The 20,696-nt window shown below is 42.4% G+C and overlaps 1 protein-coding gene and 1 long non-coding RNA gene across 2 annotated transcripts; one reads left to right on the plus strand and one right to left on the minus strand.

The window, feature by feature from the left end:
• The first annotated feature begins 201 nt into the window (after positions 1-201).
• On the plus strand, positions 202-15,122 carry LOC115775653 (uncharacterized). Its single transcript, XM_030723125.1, has 10 exons — positions 202-232; positions 3,521-3,562; positions 3,667-3,918; positions 3,997-4,242; positions 4,336-4,503; positions 7,237-7,296; positions 9,753-9,818; positions 13,686-13,812; positions 14,484-14,588; positions 15,089-15,122. Exons 1-10 carry the CDS (start codon positions 202-204, stop codon positions 15,120-15,122), a joined length of 1,131 nt encoding a protein of 376 aa, XP_030578985.1.
• A 3,219-nt stretch (positions 15,123-18,341) lies between these two features.
• On the minus strand, positions 18,342-18,878 carry LOC115775685 (uncharacterized). The gene is made up of 2 exons (XR_004019373.1): positions 18,828-18,878; positions 18,342-18,728 (listed from the first exon to the last, which is right to left on the minus strand). It is a non-coding gene; the product is annotated as an uncharacterized LOC115775685 (long non-coding RNA).
• Positions 18,879-20,696: the final 1,818 nt, after the last annotated feature.

The following is a 20,696-nucleotide window of genomic DNA, read 5'->3' on the forward strand; positions in this document are numbered from 1 at the left end:
TTTAAATCAACCTGCTGTGGTCTCACCATCTCACAGAAATTCAAAACCACACTGAACTCCATTAAGGCAAACATACCATTATAATAGCAGCAGGTTTATGCAGGGCTCAGCCAGCTGAAGGTGTGAACAGGGAAGTGAAGATGCTGTAGCTGAAGCCCTCGCGCTGCAGGTCAGACTTCCTTTAGTCGTCATCCAGACAACATGAAGGCTGCATCTGTTTCTCTGCTCCTTGGTGAGTCAATCCTCGTCTTCCTACTCTCATTAATCCATTCATTCCAGCTCTAACACACCTTTGTAGAGGAAAACACACATTTCCAGCAGAGAGCGACTCACAGCAGCACAAAGACTGAGCTAAAACACAGTTAGAGCCTCAGCTGCTGATTATAGTCCCCACAGTTTACCTCTGACCTGTAACTGTGAGATAGTCCAACACTCAGACCAGTTACTGCTACTCCTTGGGTAAGAGTCAGTAAATCAGCAGCGATCACAGAAAGTGTCTGCTCCTAGCCACAAAGATACTAAACTTGTAATAAAACAAAGTGTAGATTTGAGTCAGTGTGAGTGTTTGTTGATTAAAACATGGTAATGATTGGGATGTGTCAGCTTTATGAACTAAATCTGACTCACCTTCTTCATTTACACAAGCTGCAGGATCCAAATACAGCAGGTCCCCATTCAAAGCTACTCAGTCAGTGAATGTAATGTCAGTGAAAGATAATTTTCTGTCTGCACTACAGGAACTGAGAACCATGGTAATTCTTAGAACCCTGTTGTAGGGTCTCCTTTAGATTCTAATGCTGATTACAAACTTTTTACCATACGAGATACAGAGTTACACACTGTGGGTTGTGCTGATGTACCCTGATTTGTTGAATATATGAAAGAGATTAGTGAGAAATAGAAAGTAATAGGCAGCACGGTGGCATGGTGGTTAGCACTGCTGCTTCACAGCTGGAATAGCATCTCAAAGGTCTGGGTTTGATTCCACCTTGGCCCGGGCCTCTCTGTGTGGAGCTTGTATGTTCTCCCTGTTTCTGCGTGGGTTTCCTCCCACAGTCCAAAGACATGCAGTTACTGGGGTTAGGTTGATTGGGCACTCTAAACTGCCCATAGGTATGAATAGTTGTTTGTCTCTCTGTGTTAGCCCTGTGACAGGCTGGCAACCTGCACAGGGTGTAACCCGTCTCTCGCCCTATGTCAACTGGGATAGGCTCCACTCCCCCCACCCCACCCCTGCTACCCTGAACAGGATAAGTGGAAGAGAATGGATGGATGGAACGTGAATATATGAAAGAGATTAGCGAGATAAGTAATATGCAACAAAGGACACTCTGCAATCTTGTGAAAACCAATGATTCAGTAGCTTGTAGATCCACATTTAGCAGCAATAATTTACAGTGATGGTTTTCTGTATAACTTTATGAGTCTCTCACATTGTTGTGGAGGAACTCTGTCTCTTCTTTACAACATTACTTTAGTTGATTGAGGTTTGCAGCATTCATTCATGTGCAGTTCTGTTATGGTCCCACCACAGCAGGTTGAGGTCTGGACTCTGACTGGGCCGTTGCAGCACTTTGATTCTTTTTTTTTTTTTTTTTTTAGCTGTTCTGTTGGAGATTTGCTGCTGTGCTTGGGATCACTGAACTGTTTCATTGACCAAATTTAGGCCAAGCTTTAGCTGTGGGACAGATGGCCTCATATTTGGTTCAAGAATACTTTGGTATACAGAGGAGTTTATGACTAATTGATGCAAGGTGCCAAAATCCTCAGCCCTCCACCACATGCTGAGAGCTGGTCTGAGGTGTTTGTGCTGATATGCTGAGGTTTTCTCCAAACTTGGTGCTGTGTATTAAAGTCAAGCAGCCATGACATTGGGCCTCATTCACAAACAGTGCATAAGGACAAATATTTGAATAATCTCTGAAATCAATGATTTGTCAATATTTTTGAAACTGAATTTGCTTGTACTTTGTATGAACAAATGATGAAGGCCTGGCTTAGAAAATGTAAACACTCCTTTATACTGTTAGTAATTGTATTACTGCTAACAGTACTTTTTCTATCTCAGTGACATTCAGAACCTCCATTATTTCAGCCCAAAACAGTCCAGTGGAAAAAACGTTGGAAAGGTCCACCTTTTCTTGCTTCCTCCTCAGACATTGTTGTTTTAGTTTCTTTAGTCTGACTTTCTGCTGCTTTCTTGCCTGAGTGGTGCAGGAGTCTCTCTTACAATATCAATATTTTGTGCAAGTGGCAGTAAACATATTTCCTTGTATAGGAAAATGGGGCGTGGCTTTATGCAGCTTGCACAAGTCTGTTAGCTTAGATTGATTTTAAATTTTAAACATGCAAAATGGTAAGAAAAACAGGCGCAAGTTAAATGAATCAGATGGTATTGTGTCTACACACTTGTTTGCTTATACTGCTTACACAGTGTGAGAACATTTCTATGCAAATACGAGACAATGAGGCCCATTGTTCCATATATCTTGTGGTTGGTTCAGATGCAGCATTGCAAACCTAAGCTGTGCTGCTATGTTCTTTTCAGAGACAGCAACCCTTCCAAAATGCCCTATTTGACAGCACAATTAGAAACAGACTGAACATGAACTTTAACCTTATACCTCTGAGGTCCTGTATTCATGGACCTCTGGCAGCAAATACCATAATAACCCTATATGGCTGTGAAGTGCAGTTTTTGAGCTTTCAGGAACTGTTTGAATTTTCCCGAAAAGACGGTTGTGGAGATATGGTAAAAAGGAACTTTGATCAGCTGATCAAAGTTCCTTTGATCAGCTGATTCTGCACTGATACTCTACGTCTTAACCAGGTGTTCCCTGCTAGTAACAGCAAGTAACCAGTGCTTCAGCGGCAATTGCCTGGCCTTAAAGGATTAACTCATAACATGCTGAGGCCTGCACAGTCTGAGATGGAACTCTTGGGTTTTCAAGAGGGATTTTTTGGAGCATTTTTTCTGACCTTGGAGTGATTTTGGTGGGATATCCACTCTTGGGAAGATTGTGGCTTTGTGTTAACACACACCTGGAAATCACCCTGTGATTGATTTGGTTGTTAGCAGATTCTAGTGACCTCTAAATGTCTAAATTTGTGTTCCAGTGTTGTATACCAATTTGCAAACAAATTTACCTAGTAACTGATATCAACTACTTGGCAACTAGTTGGGCAATACGGAATTGCAGCACTCAGAGCACACTTTACTGCCGGTCTCAATCACCCAATCACACTTTTTTCCATGTCTAAGCACTTTGTGTAACATTCTCACACATTCAGACTCCCTTGAATGCATCAGGAGCAGCTCAGATTTCAGTATCTTGCCTGAATATTCTTTGACATGCAGACTGGAGCAGCCAGGGATCAAACTACCAACCTTCTGAATAATAGATGAACTGTTCTGTCCCCAAATAAAGCTATATTCTCAATAATTAAAGTAATTTCACCACAGTTTTGTCTGACTTCTATTGAACTCTGACCTTTAGTAACCTCTGCCCTCCTGTTGCAGGTGTATGTGTGCTGCTGCTGTCTGCACCGACTGTTTCTGCAGGTGAGTTGATGGAAGTGAAAACAATCAGAGAGACTCAAACAAGAACACAAACACATTTACTCTGTCTGTCTGTCCTCCAGTCTCTCTGTCTGTCTGTCCTCCAGTCTCTCTGTCTGTCAGTCCAAACCTTCAGCAGTTCTTCAGAGGATCTTCTTCAGTGTCTCTGAGCTGTGTTGATGGATGGACAGTGAAGAGGACCAGAGGAGGACTCACTGAGAACTGTGGAGCAGGTGCAGGTTTTGTGGTGTTTAATGAATCCTCCTGTGTTCTGGATCTCTCCTTCTCCTCTCATGGAAGTTACTTCTGTGAAAACTCTTCTGGACAGCAGAGTAATGAAGTCTCCATCAGTGTTTCAGGTACAGACAGATGTTTGCAGCTGTCTCTCTGGTGGAACTCTGTCTCTGAATCACTCTGTTTGTGTCTTTGTTGGTCAGCTGGTTCTCTGATCCTGGAGATCCCTGCACTTCCTGTGAGGACAGGAAGTGACATCACCCTGCTTTGCAGACAAAAGGATGTTGACAAAGTTGCAGCTTATTTCCGTTTTAATGGAAGTAATGTTGGATCTGGACGTAAATCAGAGCACACCATCACTAACATCCAGCAGTCTGATGAAGGTCTCTACTCATGTTCCACTGATACATTGGGATCATCTCCTCAGAGCTTTCTGAGGGTCAGAGGTCAGCATACTGAGATCGCTTCCTGTTTAAAGACCAGCACTAATCTGCTGGCCTGATAATAAACTGACTGAACCATCTTCATCATCTCTCCTACAGCTCTTCCTCCTCATGTACAGAGCACCACAGCCTGCACCTCTCCTGGTATTTCTGCTCCTCCCTCTTCCTTCCCTCCTCGTCCCTCCATCATTCCAGCTGTAGAAGGTCTGGTTTCTGTGGTTCTTCTGGTTCTGGTTGGAGTTCTGTTCTTCTACAGGAAACTAAAAGGTATGAAGTCTGTCAGACTCAACAGTTCAGTGTGGATTGTGTGCTCACTCGTACAAACATATAAAGCATACAAGAATCAAACAGTGTCACATGCAGGATCACATTTCTAAAGCCTCCTCTGAAAGGCTCTTGGAAGCAGTTTCAGCAGTGGAGGACAAACAGCTTCAGCAGCTTCAGATGCTGAATCAGTAAAAAGAAACAGCTGTTTCCTTTGTGCCATTTCACATTGGTGCATTTGGTTCCTGGCAGAGTGACAGCGGTGTAAGACAGGAGGAAATGACACAGCCAAGGGAAGAACTCTGTAGTTTGGCTGCTGAACTGAAATGCAGGCTGAGAGCAACAGCTTCTTAATATTTCAGATTTTACTAACTAGCTAGTTTAGACTTTAGAGTTCTTTATTTTAACTTACTCTGTGTGTTTTACAATGTATTTAAGTATTAACTGGTTAATTATTTCATCTTTAGCTGAGTTTTAGTGTCATGTTCACTCTGGGCTTAATTTCTATTGTACACAAAGACTGTTTTATCTACAGTGAAGTTTAAACAAACCTGTGAGGTTTCATTTTAAACATGTACGTTTCTTAAATTAGTTCATAATGTGAAGTGAAACTTTCTGCGCTCTCTGTCAAAAGGAAGCAGACAGATGATGTGTAGAGGTCACATCCTGTAGTCACAGCATGCTGTGATCATTATACCTTATATGTATCTGTGCTGATAGTGAGGTGACAAGAAATACTTTTGATGCTGTTACTTTGTTTGTTTTGCACGTTTGACCCACTGAGCAGACAGTGTAACGCTATAACCTCCAGCGTTACACATGGAGGTTATAGTTCACCCCCACGACCTAAAAATCTTTTAAACTTTCCTCTAAGTATTATAATTAAGGTTAACCATCATCCTACCAGCATATTTAACGTAGATGTAATACAGACTGAAGTCTCTGGGGAACCCCAAAATCATGTTTTATATCAATAAAAATAAATAGATCATTAGAGTAATAGTTTATTATTCTTTTCGTAAAGTTGCAATTTATTTGAATATTTTGAAAACTTGTCTATACAATTTGAAACTTTTACTCAAAGTAATGTGTAACAGTGGTGTTGGTGACTTTTGCAGAAAGGCAAACAGAAACAGTTTTCAATTTTTCAAACCATTCCTTTAGCAAAAGAAGCAATAAAACAGCATAAAAACACCTCAATGAACACATACATGATACTTACACATCTCAGTGTGTAAGTATGATATATAAATTATTATTCCATTATTACATCATCACCAAGCAGTAATTACAATAGTGATTAAATATTAAAAAATAATATTTAGGATTTCCGATTATGGCAGCCACCTAGGAAGACGTGGTACACTTCGCTCCGTTGCCGCTGCTGAAATTGCTCAGTAGGTAGAGCGGATCACCTACTGATCGGAAGGTCAGCGGTTCGATTCCTGGCTACTCCAGGCTACATGCCAATGTATCCTTGGGCAAGATACTTAACCCCAAGTTGCTCTCCGACGCAACTGTCGGAGTTTGTATGTGTGCGAATGTTAGATAATAAAAGCACTTAGCTTAGTTAATCATGGAAGTACTTGTATGAATGGGTAAATGGAAAAGTGTTGTATAAGCGCTTTGAGTGCTCGGACTGAGTAGAAAAGCGCTATATAAGAGGTAGTCCATTTACCATTTTGGAAAGAAGTAAAGGATATAATTGAGAAAATTATTTGCAAACAACTGAAACTAGAAGCTGAAAAACAAAAGCTGTTTTTACTTGTATCCAGAAAAACACAAATACACTAAAAATAAATGCACATTTATAGATTTAGGCCTGCTCAATGCAAAAAGATATATATCGTTGTTTTGGAAAAAAACCTCATAGACTGACTGTCAACCACTGGATCTGGCAGATGCTAAGAGCTTTCCCATTAGAGGAGGTTACGTATGTGCTAAAGGGCAAACAAGACTTGTTTGAGAGTGTTTGGATCCATTTCATTATGTATATTAAAGACTTAAAAATGCCAGAGGACAGTGCATGTGACTAAAAGAAATGGACACCGTAGTTCCTAAATATGAACAGTCTTAACACATTTTGATTTTTCTTTTTCTTTTGGCACTTATGTTATTGTGTGTAGATCCGTGACAGGTTGTATTGCATCACGACTCGCTGCAGCAGTCTCCAAGCACCTGCAGCCCCAGCTTCCCTCTGTAGTTTTGGTCCCCTTAGTTTCTCCAGTGTCAGCTTCCCTGTCTGGTCAGCCTCAATCAGAGTCTCAGCCAGCTCCCCAGTCAGGGCCCAGTCTCAATCAGGGCCACAACTTCAGTTAGAGCCCTTGTCACCATCATCCTCACCACCACCAAATACATCCAAATTATCATCTAGGCAGCCCCAGCCTGCACATCCGCGGGCCTTGATGTGCCTCGCCACGTCGCCGCCGCCAGTCGAAGCACAGTAGTCCCCCTGAACTGTCTGTATTGTGCTGTGGGGTTCCTGGCAGACCCCCCTGAACTGCTGCGGCCCAGGAGACGTGTATGAGCCATGTTGAAAACTACAACAAATGACTGCAGGCAGTTAGCCAGTAAAAGGATATGTGATTAACTATTAGCATAACTTCACTTCTTCTCCACAGTGAAACACTGCAGAGAAGAAGTCTGTCAGAAGGTCAGAAGTTTGTGGACAGTCTCACTTCTCCATAACAGGTTATTCATGTTAATGTGCTTCTGTGTTTCCTCCTTCTTTTTCAGGAAGGAGTGACTCCTCCCCTGTAGATGTAACTTATGCTGAAGTCACCACCACACAGAGAGGTAGGCTGTAAGAGTGTTTCACCAAAATACCCCCCCCCCCCCCCCACACACACACACACACACACACACTCAATTCTATAAATGTTCAATCAACACAAAGTTTCAGGGAATACATGAAAGATTGTGTGTGTGTGTGTGTGTGTGTGTGTGTGTGTGTGTGTGTGTGTGTGTGTGTGTGTGTGTGTGTGTGTGTGTGTGTGTGTGCTGATCCACATTGTCTATTGTTGGATCTATTTTTATGGGTCTCCATATTCCTTTTTGGCCAAAAATTAAAACCCAACTAAAACCATAGTTACCAGCAAATCACAGGGTTAAACAGGTTCTGTGCAGGCTGTTTATTAGACATCTTAGTTACACACACAGCAAAGTCAAAAAGCAAGACACACAGTAACATAGTGAAGACTGAGATACACACACACACAGAGAAGAAAGAACCTGTTGATCATGCTTTGGCTTCCTCATCACTCCCTCTGACCGAGGAGAGCCCGTGCTGAGATTAAATATGAGTCCAAATAAAATCAAACTGTCCAAATGATCCATGAAGATGAGCGAGCTCTGTTGCAAGAAGTTACTGGTTCTTAGAAATATACAAACACAAAAAGCAAAAAACAGAAAGCAAAAAACCCTCCCAGGAGGTTAAACCTGAGCAGTTACTGAAAAACCAGACAACACGGACAGAGACGGTCGCTACATCTTCTCTTCTTCTTCTACTCCTCTTCTAACCGTGGTATTTATACTCTTTCCCTTCCTTTGTCTAAGATTTGTGCTGAGTCTGCACTTTGTAAGCATAAATTAGGGGGTCTCATTAATCTTCTCATACTATCTAGAAAAGCGCAAACATCCCGGAGCATTTTTAATACATCATCAGATAAGAAAAATTCATCACAATAACTGTCAGAAACAACCTCCTTGTGGTCATCCTGTGGTACTCCTGGAGAAGGATTTACAACTGCCCACACTTACACAGACCAGATATGAGGGAGAAAGTGGGGCCCAGTTTGCCCCTAGACTTGTTGCTTAGACAGATTTTAGACAGACTTTCTGATTTTCAGAATCTTTGGCCGTGCTATATCCTACAGCTAGGTCTACTGGACAGATTTATCCCTATCACCAGTATAAATCGAAACATGAGCAAACAGGATAACTGGTATCCCACACGTGAACGCGAGAAGGGCAGTTTTATGAGCTGAGACCCCAAAGCATGAATTTGAATGAACAAGAAGTTCAACACTGGGCCAGAGCAGAAGAGGAGTATGCTTTGAGAGTGATCTGAGAGGGCCTGCTTGGCTACAGCAGACTGTTAGGGAGGGGTAGCAGAGCTTCTGGTGCCTGAACACAAATAAGAGCAATTCAAACAGGCCTCAAATCCTCCGACTACTTTTAGACACACAATATGCATTTATTACAGTGTAGAAAGCAGTTTAGTTGCAAATAAATAGAAGTAGGAATAATAACTTTAAATATCAGCATTGGGGTGATAAAAAATCCCAACACTACTCTGATGTGAGGATTCACACTGAAGAAACTAATCAACTGAAAACTGGTGATGATGATGATGGTGAAGATGATGATGATCATCACCATCATGACCATGATGATGATCATCATCATGGTCATGATGGTGATGACGATGATGAAAATGATAATGGTGATGATGATGGTGGTGATGAAGGTGGTTCAGTGTGTAGGTCATGTATTGACAGAGAGCATCAAACAGTCAGTCCGGTCTCAGGTACGATCACAGAGTCCAGCTGCAGCAGAGGAGCAGCTCTCTGACAGTTTACCTCCATGTCTGGATGACTCCTCCTGCTTTGTTTCATAATCTCACAAAGATTCATGAGAACTCCTCAGAGCTTCATCAAGACCTGATACCATCCTCTCTGAATCTAACCAGGAAACACAGAAAGCACAGAATTTGATGAGTTAGCAGACAATTTCCCCCCCACCACGTTCAGTCTGATTAACTTCACCAGAGGTTTGATTAGAACAAAACTACAGCTGGAGAAGGTTCATCTCTAGTTTGTTCATCCTCTTCATTCTTGCTGAACACAGCTGCACTCTTTTTTTAAAAAAACCTTTCCCAGCATAGAAAAGCATTTACATCAATATCCATTAAAAAAACATTTAGATCAATAATAATTAAAACTCAATAATTAAAAAAAAAAAGTTCTTTGCTTCTCTCTAAAACATGAGGTTAAGGTTCAGGTTGAGGGTTGGGGTCATCACTAACAGTGACTCAGGGGGAGGTGGGGGCCCTTTGTCTATGTGGAACTGAATCTCTTCGTGTTCAGGTAAATGATCAAAGGATCAAATTCACATTTTGTGTATCTTTCACAAACTGCTGCTGAGGCTCAGATGGAGAAACAGGTGATGATGAAACTCTGAGAGTCCTAATCTGACCAATCAGAGAGTCAGAGCTGAAGCTGCAGGTACTTAATTCATATTTCTGTCTTCAGGTCGTGCTGAGGTCACCTATGGTCAGGTGGTCTTCAACAATAAGAAGAAAGCTAGCAGGATGACAGGTAATCATGACAAACACTCCTGGAATTCATCACCAAATTCAAAATAATTTCAACAAAAAAGCAGTCCTAAGTATTTGTTTAATATGTGCATTGAAGGACATATCCTGGTCAAAAATGACTCCAAGATTTCTCACAGTGTTACTGGAGGCCAAAGTAATGCCATCCAGAGTAAGTATCTGGTTAGACACCATGTTTCTAAGATTTGTGGGGCCGAGTACAAGAATTTCAGTTTTATCTGAATTTAGAAGCAGGAAATTAGAGGTCATCCAGGCCTTAATATCTTTAAGACATTCCTGCAGTTTAACTAATTGATGTTTGTCATCTGGCTTCATTGATAGGTAAAGCTGAGTATCATCTGCATAACAATGAAAATTGATGCAGTGCTTTCTAATAATACTGCCTAAGGGAAGCATGTATAATGTAAATAAAATTGGTCCTAGCACAGAACCCTGTGGAACTCCATAATTAACCTTAGTGTGTGAAGAAGACTCCCCATTTACATGAACAAATTGGAGTCTATTAGATAAATATGATTCAAACCACTGCAGTGCAGTACCTTTAATACCTATAGTATGCTCTAATCTCTGTAATAAAATGTTATGGTCAACAGTATCAAAGCTGCACTGAGGTCCAACAGGACAAGAACAGAGATGAGTCCACTGTCAGAGGCTCTAAGAAGATCATTTGTAACCTTCACTAATGCTGTTTCTGTACTGTGATGAATTCTGAAACCTGACTGAAACTCTTCAAATAAACCGTTCCTCTGCAGATGATCAGTTAGCTGTTTTACAACTACTCTTTCAAGAATCTTTGAGAGAAAAGGAAGGTTGGAGATTGGCCTATAATTAGCTAAGACAGCTGGGTCAGTGGTGGCTTTTTAAGTAGAGGTTTAATTACAGCCACCTTGAAGGCCTGTGGTACATAACCAACTAATAAAGACTGATTGATCATTTTTAAGATTGAAGCATCAATAATTGGAAAGACTTCTTTGAACAGTCTAGTAGGAATGGGATCCAATAAACATGTTGCTGGTTTGGAGGAAGTAACTATTGAAGTTAACTCCAAAAGATCAGAGTCTAAACCAGGGATCCTCAAATCCAGGCCTCGAGGTCCAGTGTCCTGCAGGTTTTAGATGTGTCCCTGATTCAACACATCTGAATCAAATGGCTGAATTACCTCCTCAGTATGCAGTCAAGTTCTCCAGAGTCCTGCTAATGACTTCTAAATTTACCAGCAGCCGAACATGAAGATAAATCTTTGAGATCGTTACAAATACTTTTTCTCTAATGTCTAAAATATTATTTGTAAAGAAATCCATGAAGTCACTACTAGTTAAAGTGAAAGGAATACTCGGCTCTACAGAGCTCTGAGTCTTTGTCAGCCTGGCTACAGTGCTGAAAAGAAACCTGGGGTTGTTCTTATTTTCTTTAATTAATAATGAATAGTAAGATGTCCTAGCTTTACGGAGGGCTTTTTTATAGAGCAAAAAACTCTTTTTCCAGGCTAAATGAGCATCTTCTAATTTAGTGAGACGCCATTCCCTCTCCAGCTTACGTGTTATCTGCTTTTAGCTGTGCGTTTGTGAATTATACCATAAGGTTACAACAGTGGTGTTGCATACAGACACACAAGAGCTTTGGCCAAATTCAGGAGCCGCATCCTTTTATGGACCTGGCCTATGTAGACTGGGTCCTTTGACTGTAAAGGGCAGAAGTGAGTGGCTGTGAAATTGGCCCATCTACACTTCATATCTGCATAGCCTTCTCTCACGTTAATGTAGCTCATGTTGCCTAGCAACCATGACAATGCGAAGCACAGCTGTGGAAAAGAAACTGTTATAATGCAGCTGAACTATTTCTTAACTCCGGGTATAGCGAGCCTCGATAGCTCGATCAGCTGACAGCTAACGAGGTGAGCTGCTGGTACAGCAGCAGCAATGGACAACTCCGAACACGTTGGAGCACTGTTTATAATTAAGCTATATCTTGATAAATTGAGCGTATATATGAGGTTTACACATTTACATTCTCGCCTGAAAACATCTTAAAAGTTTATTTTGTCTCACAGAAACAGTCATATTTCAAATGCTTTTAACTCTCTCCACCATTGCGTGTTTGAGTTTTGATGCTCAATGAATCATGGGATATGGTAGGCCACAAAGGTTACACCACACCCATCCTCCAAATTCAAGAAAAGAAGGACGTGTTCGTCGACTGTCTTCAAATTTGGACAGCCTTCGTCGCCTCGCTGTGACGTAATCAGCCTACAAATGCGGCCTTGGAAGGACGCGGCCCCTGAATTTGGACACAGCTACAGTCTAATGCTTTAACTGTGTGTTACAGAGCAGTCGGCTGATGGCAATATGGTCTATTCCTCAGTGAGAGCAGGTAACATTTACATAAATTTGTGTGTGTGTGTGTGTGTGTGTGTGTGTGTGTGTGTGTGTGTGCGTGTGTGTGTGTGTGTGTGTGTGTGTGTGTGTGTGTGCGTGTGTGTGTGCGTGTGTGAAGGTCAGAGGTGAACAGCAGGAATCAGTGATGTTTGTCTCTGACAGGAAACTGAGGACACACTCAGCCTGATGGAGGAGCTTCACACCACCACGCTGATCCACGCTCCTCCTAAACTCTGATGGATGTCTTATTGCAGCTCCTGCTGTAGGCTTGTGTCATTGTTACTGTCTGCTGACCTGAAGGCTCCATTTTATATGGAGGGGGTGGGGGGGCAATAGCTCTGTGTTTTTCTTGCATTCATGAAATACAATCAGCTTTTATGTGCTCAGTGTACAGACATGAAACAGAAACGTTTTTATTAATAAGGTTTTTCATATCAAGACATAATAAAAATCATCTGGTCCTCACCAGGTTCTCAAATGATTTAATACAGCCTCAGCACATGACAACAACAAAGAGGGGAAGGAGCAGCTGTCAATCAAATGCAGTCCATTGATTGGTCAGCAAGTGTGAGCACCTCTATGAAAGCAGAGATGATGTTTCTGTGACAGGCTGCTGGTAACAAAGAGCCTAAAGAGCCCATTTAACACTGCTTCTTTGCTCAGCTGTCTGTGATAGAAAGACACAACACTGGTTCATCACTTGGGTTAGACGCTTCTTTATGTTTCAGTGATTCATAAATCAGGGTTAGGGTAACCCACTAAAAATGAATTCACACTGTTTATTTGCCAGATAAGCCTCCAATTTCTTGGGATCACACTGTTTCAAAGCCTTCTTAAACTCGTTCCTAGCCCCCACAAAATTTGTGCCATGATCACAATAAAGCTGACGTACAGCCCCCCTGAGGCTGATAAAACATCTTAAAGCGTTTATAAACGCATCCGTTGACAAATCTTCCAACGTCTCAATGTGAATAGCCCTTGAGGAAAGACAAGTAAAAATCAGTCCGTACCTCTTGTGTTCCGTGCGTGCCCTTTTAATAATAAAGGGACCAAACACGTCCATCCCACAATATGTGAATGGTGCTGAGGCCTCCACCCGTGCCTCCGGGAGCTCAGCCATCTGCTGCTCCTCTGCCGGACGTCGAAGCTTCCTACAAGTCACACAATGATGTATCAACCTAGCAGTGGATTTACTCCCACCAATGACCCAAAACCCATTTGCTCGAAGTTCCATTTGAGTCTGGCTTCGACCTTGGTGACAAATCCTCTCATGAAAATGAAGAAGCACAAGCTCGGTAATGTGTGAACTCTTAGGAAGAATAATTGGGTGTTTCAACCCTTGACTGAGAGATGACTGCCTCAACCTCCCACCAACCCTAAGAATTCCCTTATCCAAAATAGGATTGAAACGAAAAAGGGGACTGGAGTGGGGAAGACTATCCCCCTTCTCCAACGTTCTTCTCTCTTCGGAGAAGGCTTGTTGCTGGACAAGTCTAACTACCACTTCCGTCGCGCTCTCAATTTCCTCTACCGTAATGTGATCACTATCATGCCTTTGTCTGGATGTCATCCTCCTGATTCTCGCCACCACCTTAAGGAGCCGTATCCAAGAGGAAAATCGGCTCAACCTATCAAGCATATCATCGCAATCGCTTGTAATCGCCACATTCACTTGTGCTGCCCTCACTTCTGGATCACGCACCAACAGCACAGCGGAAGGAGGGGATGTTAACTTCAGCTCATGCTGCCACAAAAAACTTGGTCCCATCATCCAGTTAGTTGATAAAAGGCCAGAAGCATTTAAACCCCTGGAGGCATGATCAGCTGGATTTTCAGATGTATCAACAAAATGCCACTGGCTACAGTTTGTTTCTCCCTTTATTACTTGGAGTCTATTTGCCACAAATACATGAAACCTTCTCACGTCATTATTAATATAGGCCAATACCACTTGGGAATCTGTCCAAAAAAATTCCTCATCGATTTTCATTTCCAGTTCAACCCTCAACATGGCACTCATTCTGACAGAAACCACAGCAGCAGAAAGCTCCATTCTAGGTATACTCAGGAGCTTCGTGGGTGCTACTCTTGCTTTAGCCATCACTAGGCTACAGTAAACCTCTCTGTCGTTATTAATGTACCTCACATATGAACATGCGCCATAACCGACGCTACTGGCGTCTGAAAAATGATGCAACTCTATCCGAACAATAGATTTAAAATCTGGCGGATGATAACATCTGGGTATTATAATTTCTTGCAATTTGGGCAAGTCCCCTTTCCACTCCTCCCATCGAGAGCCTAAATCCTCAGGAAGAGGCTCATCCCATCCAGCACCCTGTCGACACAAATCCTGCAGAATACGCTTTCCGCATAAGGTAACGGGGGAAATAAACCCGAGCGGATCGTATATAGAGGCGATAACTGAGAGAATGCCACGACGACTAGAAGGCTGATTCTTAAGGTTTACATCAAAACTAAAACTATCTTGTTCTATTGACCACTGGATGCCCAAAGCACGTCCTATTAACGGCTCATCTAAACCAAGATGCAAGCTTCCAGCCTTCGTTGCTCTCTCAGAAGCATCAACACAATCCAGTACCTCCAATCTGTTTGAGTTAAATTTATGCAGACGTAGGCCCCCTTTCTTACATAACTCCCGTGCTTCTATAATCAAATCCTCTGCATCCTTAACAGAAGGAACACTAGTTAGGCCGTCATCTACATAAAAATTCTTCTCAATGAAAGCCGATGCCAAAGGATAATCCACCTTATGTTTCTGGGCCAGATACTTGAGGCCAAAATTAGCGCACCCAGGGGATGAAGTAGCGCCAAAGGGGTGAACTGTCATCCGATATTCTTGCGGTTCCGCTTCCAGATCTGCACCACCCCACCACAGGAACCTCAAATAGTTCTGCGCTGCCGGGGGAACAAAGAATTGATGAAACATCCTTTCGATGTCGCATACCACAGCTACATTTTCCTTCTGAAAGCGACAAAGGACTCCTATCAAAGAGTTAATCAAGTCAGGACCAGTCAATAGAACATCATTTAATGAAACTCCCCGAAACCTTGCTGAGCAATCAAAAACCACCCTCAACTTCTCCAGATTCTGCGAGTGGTATACACCATGATGCGGTATATACCACACTATTTCTCCCTCACATAGTGGGGGGGCTAACTCTGCATTACCCCTTTTGAGGATTTCCTCCATAAAGGTCTGATAATGATCATAATACTGCTGATTAGCCCTTAGTTTCCTCTTCAAATGCTGTAAACGAGCAATAGCTACGCCCTTATTATTTGGCAATATGGGGGGTATATTACTCTTAAAGGGCAGGGGGAGCTCATAATGTCCATCCTCTCTTTGCCATATATTATCACGGAGAAGTTGTATAAAAAGCATATCCTCCTGAGAAACGCACTGATCTTTATAGGACTTCTCATTAAAGTCCGACTCAAGAACCTTAAGAATATCACTACCGGGTGGTGCGAACACCTCTCTTGCCGTAACTCGATGCACAAAGCTCTGATTTCCTTGCCGATCGAAATGTGGGTTGGAGGACCCGGTTATACTCCATCCGAGTACCGTTCTTTGCGCGAAGGGTTCGTTCTCACCCCCTCTAACAACCTCCAACGGTACCAATGCTGACGTACAATCATAACCCACAAGCAATCCAACTTCACATTCTTGCAATGGCAACAGCTTACCGGCCAAATGCTTCAAATGAGGCCACTGCAGAGCGGTACTATCAGTTGGAATATGAGATCTATCCACCGGAATAAAATCCCTCGAATAAACCTTAGGCAATTTAGTATAGGCTTCGGAATGAACTCCTCTAATTTGCAAACCATGTGAAATCCCACTTTTAATCACGGTGTCAACAGCTGTCATTGTGCTCAGTTTTAATTGTACTGGTTGCATATTTACATGTAACTTGCTAACTAAATCCTCCAAGATAAAGGTTGTATCACTCTGTGGGTCAAGTAAGGCATAAGTGAGCACCTCCCTACGTGGTTCTTCCACCGATGACAGGAACACTGGCACGATATTAGATGTGGAAGGAAGGCCCTTAGTCACAGCATGAGACGATACACTACGTACCTCCTGACCGGCGTCATCCACCCCCGGAGAGAGGTGTGGCTCCAGTGCTGTGGCAGACGAATTGTCACTCTCGCTATGCAAACAGGTTGGATGACGCCGTCCACAAGTAGCACACGTGTGCCGCCTCCTGCAATTCCTCATAACGTGCCCCCCCACAAACAACCAAAACAGAGTCGGTTCTCTCGAATAAAGGTTCTCTTATCATCAATTGTTTTCTCTGCGAAGATGGGACATCTTGCTACACCGTGCGTTTCATTTTCACAAACCAAACAAGATATTCTTGATTTAGAACCATTTGTTACATTTGTTTCAAAAGGGGGGGCATCACTTTGAGAGCTCGTATTAAAGGTACTGACTCGCTTTGACTTATCTTCCGCTGCCTTAGAGTTCAATAAGAAAGGGGAAACAATAGGATTGCATACAATACGGACCTCCTTTTGCAGGAAATCCACAAAATGCAAAAAGCCTGGATAATTACCGGATGCATCTAACTCATCAACAACAAACCTACCCCATTTACGTACAATCCACTCCGGTAACTTCTTAAGCAATTTATGATTTTCCTCACAATCGTTCAAAATGTCCAATCCCTTGACATAAGGCATAGCCTCAGCACACCCCTTTAAAAAATCCACAAAATCTCTAAGGGCCAAGGGATCATTTTCACTGATCCTAGGCCATTTCATAAGCCTTTCTCGGAGAGCTCTCTGGACGATAAATGGATTTCCATATCTCTCCTCTAACAATGTCCAAGCACTGTGATAGGCATCCTCAGAATTTCTATAAAAAAATCCCTCCACAGCCTTGCGTGCCTCCCCTACAAGGTAATGTTTCAAATATAACATTTTTTCACAGACTGGGAGGGGTTTCTTACCAATAAGAATCATAAAGGAGATCTTCCAGTCAATAAATTTCAAGGGGTCCCCGGAAAAGGTTGCCAAGTCGGGGGGAGACAGGTGACACATGCTCAAGGAACCCGCAATGGCTTGAGCTAAGTCAGCTGTCTCCTGACTTTTAACTCCGATTAATGTCTGTTGAGATTGAAGCGGTACAACCCCTGAATTTGATGGATCCCCGATATCCTTCCCTTGGTGACTAGACCGGATATCTCCTTGATCACCCTTTTCTCCCTGATTCCTCAAACCGTCTTCTAAATCCCTATAAGCCCTCAAACGCGCCACTGCCACCTCCACATCATTTTCTGCTTCTATTTGTTTTAACCGCAGCTTCTCCTCCTCTTGTTTGAAACGCATTTCAACTTCCTTCTGTTTAATTTCAGCCAGCATCTTCGCTTCTTCTAATTTCCATTCATTCTCCAATTTGCACATTTTCATTTGTTGAGCTTGAATTTTTCTCACCGCCTTTGCCTGTTCCACCTTAACAGCGAACTCTGCCTCAGCCTCTGCTAATTTACTTGAAACCACTGAATGGGAGGAAGGAGGACAAGCTACCGACATTTCAGAAATCACAGTCTCTGTATCTGTACCTCCAAAAATGGACCCATACTCCCCTTTATTTAGGGTCATCCTCACTCGTTCTTTCTCCAATTCATCATTAAAAACTTCGTCAATAGTTTCCTTTCTTTTAACTACAAGTTCGCCGATTTCGGCGGTGAGAGAAACACAAGCATCCATTTTCTTAATAATGTCTGGTGTGGCAGTGCAGTTACGCCTGATGGGCTCATAGGACTGACATACTAAATCATAATTAGTTTTTAAATTCTGCTGGATTACATTAAGGTCATTCACTGTACAAAATCGCTTCAATTGCGTCCTGGAATCTCGAGCTCTTTGTTTCCACACATCATATTCCTTCATAAAAGACCTTTCATGTTGTTCGGCTCTCTCTCTACGCAGCTCCTGACCCTTCTCGGTCAAAACTCTTTGACGGGAGCTGGACCTGCTTGGTTGGTCGGCAGTATTATCTAAAACTTGATTTTTAACGGACATTTTACCTCATTTACCCTTTAGTTTACAATTTCCAAATTCACCAAACAATACTAAAATTCGACATTAAACCACAACAATAAACTACAAATATTTTAATCAATATAACTTTACCCTTCAACCCCAAAAAGGAGAAAAGGAATACATTATAAAACACATTCAAACCCTAAACATTAAGCACTTAATCATAGGCTTTATCACCAGTCTCTTATGTATCGCTACCCAGTTCGCTTGAACTAGAAGCGTAACAAATACCGTCCATTGGCTGAGCTCGCCGGTGCGCGAAAGGGGCGTACACTGGGCCGGACCGCCGTTATCAAATACTTGTGCAATAACGTTGATTTTCTTAGCTGAAGCCTTACTCTTCCGATGGTCGAGTTTTCACTGTAGCTGCCCCTGGGTCAATAAACGGGAGTCTCGACAGGTGCTTCAACTCTTTATTTCCACTTCATTGTGCACCGTGAAAACTTAAAAACAGATACAAAAAAAAACAATTTATTTACAATACATCATCAACAGGAAACTTACAATTATCACAACAACTAAATCACAGAAGGCAAACGTACCTCGTTCCGTCACCGAGGGGTGCTATATTACGGATCATCTATAAGGCTGCCCATCACCTTAAGACTAATAATAAACAATAAAATCCTTAAATACGATCCATACAATTCAGAAGAAACGAAGATAAAAATTCAAACCGACAACTCACCAAGCAAACATCCAACAAGGAAAAAGAAGCCACGGGGAAACCGGACACCACGCCACACCAAACAAACGAAAATGAGGCAACGCATACCAACAGAAAGCAGGTGAGGGCCATAAAACCTAATTCCCTTTTGCTGGTCCTTCACCTCCTCTCCACCACACACACCGCCTCCTGTGGCCACTCCAAGACAATTCGGTGTCAATTACAAGGACCATCAAAAAGTCTGGAAAACTATTGCTGAAGACCACTTTAAACAGTACAAGAAGGTCCTGGAAGCAAAATATAAAGAAATGAGGGGTGGCTCATGACTTTTGCACAGTACTTTCTGATTTTCTGGCTCCATCAACTGGGAACCACTGAGTTCATTTCTTTGTAGGTGTGAAATAGAAGAACTCTGTGGTGTTTTTCTCTCTGTCTCTCTCGCATACAGTGTCTTGCGAAAGTATTCTGCCCCCTTGAACTTTTCAACCTTTTGCCACATTTCAGGCTTCAAACATAAAGATATAACATTTAAATTTTTTGTGAAGAATCAACAACAAGTGGGACACAATCGTGAAGTGGAATGAAATTTATTGGATGTGTCAAACTTTTTTAACAAATAAAAAAATGAAAAGTGGGGCGTGCAATATTATTCGGCCCCCTTGCGTTAATACTTTGTAGCGCCACCTTTTGCTGCAATTACAGCTGCAAGTCGCTTGGGGTATGTCTCTATCAGTTTTGCACATGGAGAGACTGAAATTCTTCATTCTTCCTTGCAAAACAGCTCGAGCTCAGTGAGGTTGGATGGAGAGCGTTTGTGAACAGCAGTCTTCAGCTCTTTCCACAGATTCTCGATTGGATTCAGGTCTGGACTTTGACTTGGCCGTTCCAACACCTGGATACGTTTATTTGTGAACCATTCCATTGTAGATTTGGCTTCATGTTTTGGATCATTGTCTTGTTGGAAGATAAATCTCCGTCCCAGTCTCAGGTCTCTTGCAGACTCCAACAGGTTTTCTTCCAGAATGGTCCTGTATTTGGCCCCATCCATCTTCCCATCAATTTTGACCATCTTCCCTGTCCCTGCTGACGAAAAGCAGGCCCAAACCATGATGCTGCCACCACCATGTTTGACAGTGGGGATGGTGTGTTCAGGGTGATGAGCTGTGTTGCTTTTATGCCAAACATATCGTTTTGCATTGTGGCCAAACAGTTGGATTTTGGTTTCATCTGACCAGAGCACCTTCTTCCACATGTTTGGTGTGTCTCCCAGGTGGCTTGTGGCAAACTTTAAACGAGACTTTTTATGGATATCTTTGAGAAATGGCTTTCTTCCTGCCACTCTTCCATAAAGGCCAGATTTGTGCAGTGTACGACTGATTGTTGTCCTCTGGACAGACTCTCCCACCTCAGCTGTAGATCTCTGCAGTTCATCCAGAGTGATCATGGGCCTCTAGGCTGCATCTCTGATCAGTCTTCTCCTTGTTTGAGATGAAAGTTTAGAGGGACGGCCGGGTCTTGGTAGATTTGCAGTGGTCTGATACTCCTTCCATTTCAATATGATTGCTTGCACAGTGCTCTTTGAGATGTTTAAAGCTTGGGAAATCTTTTTGTATCCAAATCCGGCTTTGAACTTCTCCACAACAGTATCTCGGACCTGCCTGGTGTGTTCGTTGGTCTTCATGATGCTCTCTGCGCTTTGAACAGAACCCTGAGACTATCACAGAGCAGGTGCATTTATACGGAG

Source organism: Archocentrus centrarchus, unplaced genomic scaffold (assembly GCF_007364275.1).
Source record: "Archocentrus centrarchus isolate MPI-CPG fArcCen1 unplaced genomic scaffold, fArcCen1 scaffold_24_ctg1, whole genome shotgun sequence".
In the NCBI taxonomy this organism is placed as follows: Eukaryota; Metazoa; Chordata; class Actinopteri; order Cichliformes; family Cichlidae; genus Archocentrus; species Archocentrus centrarchus.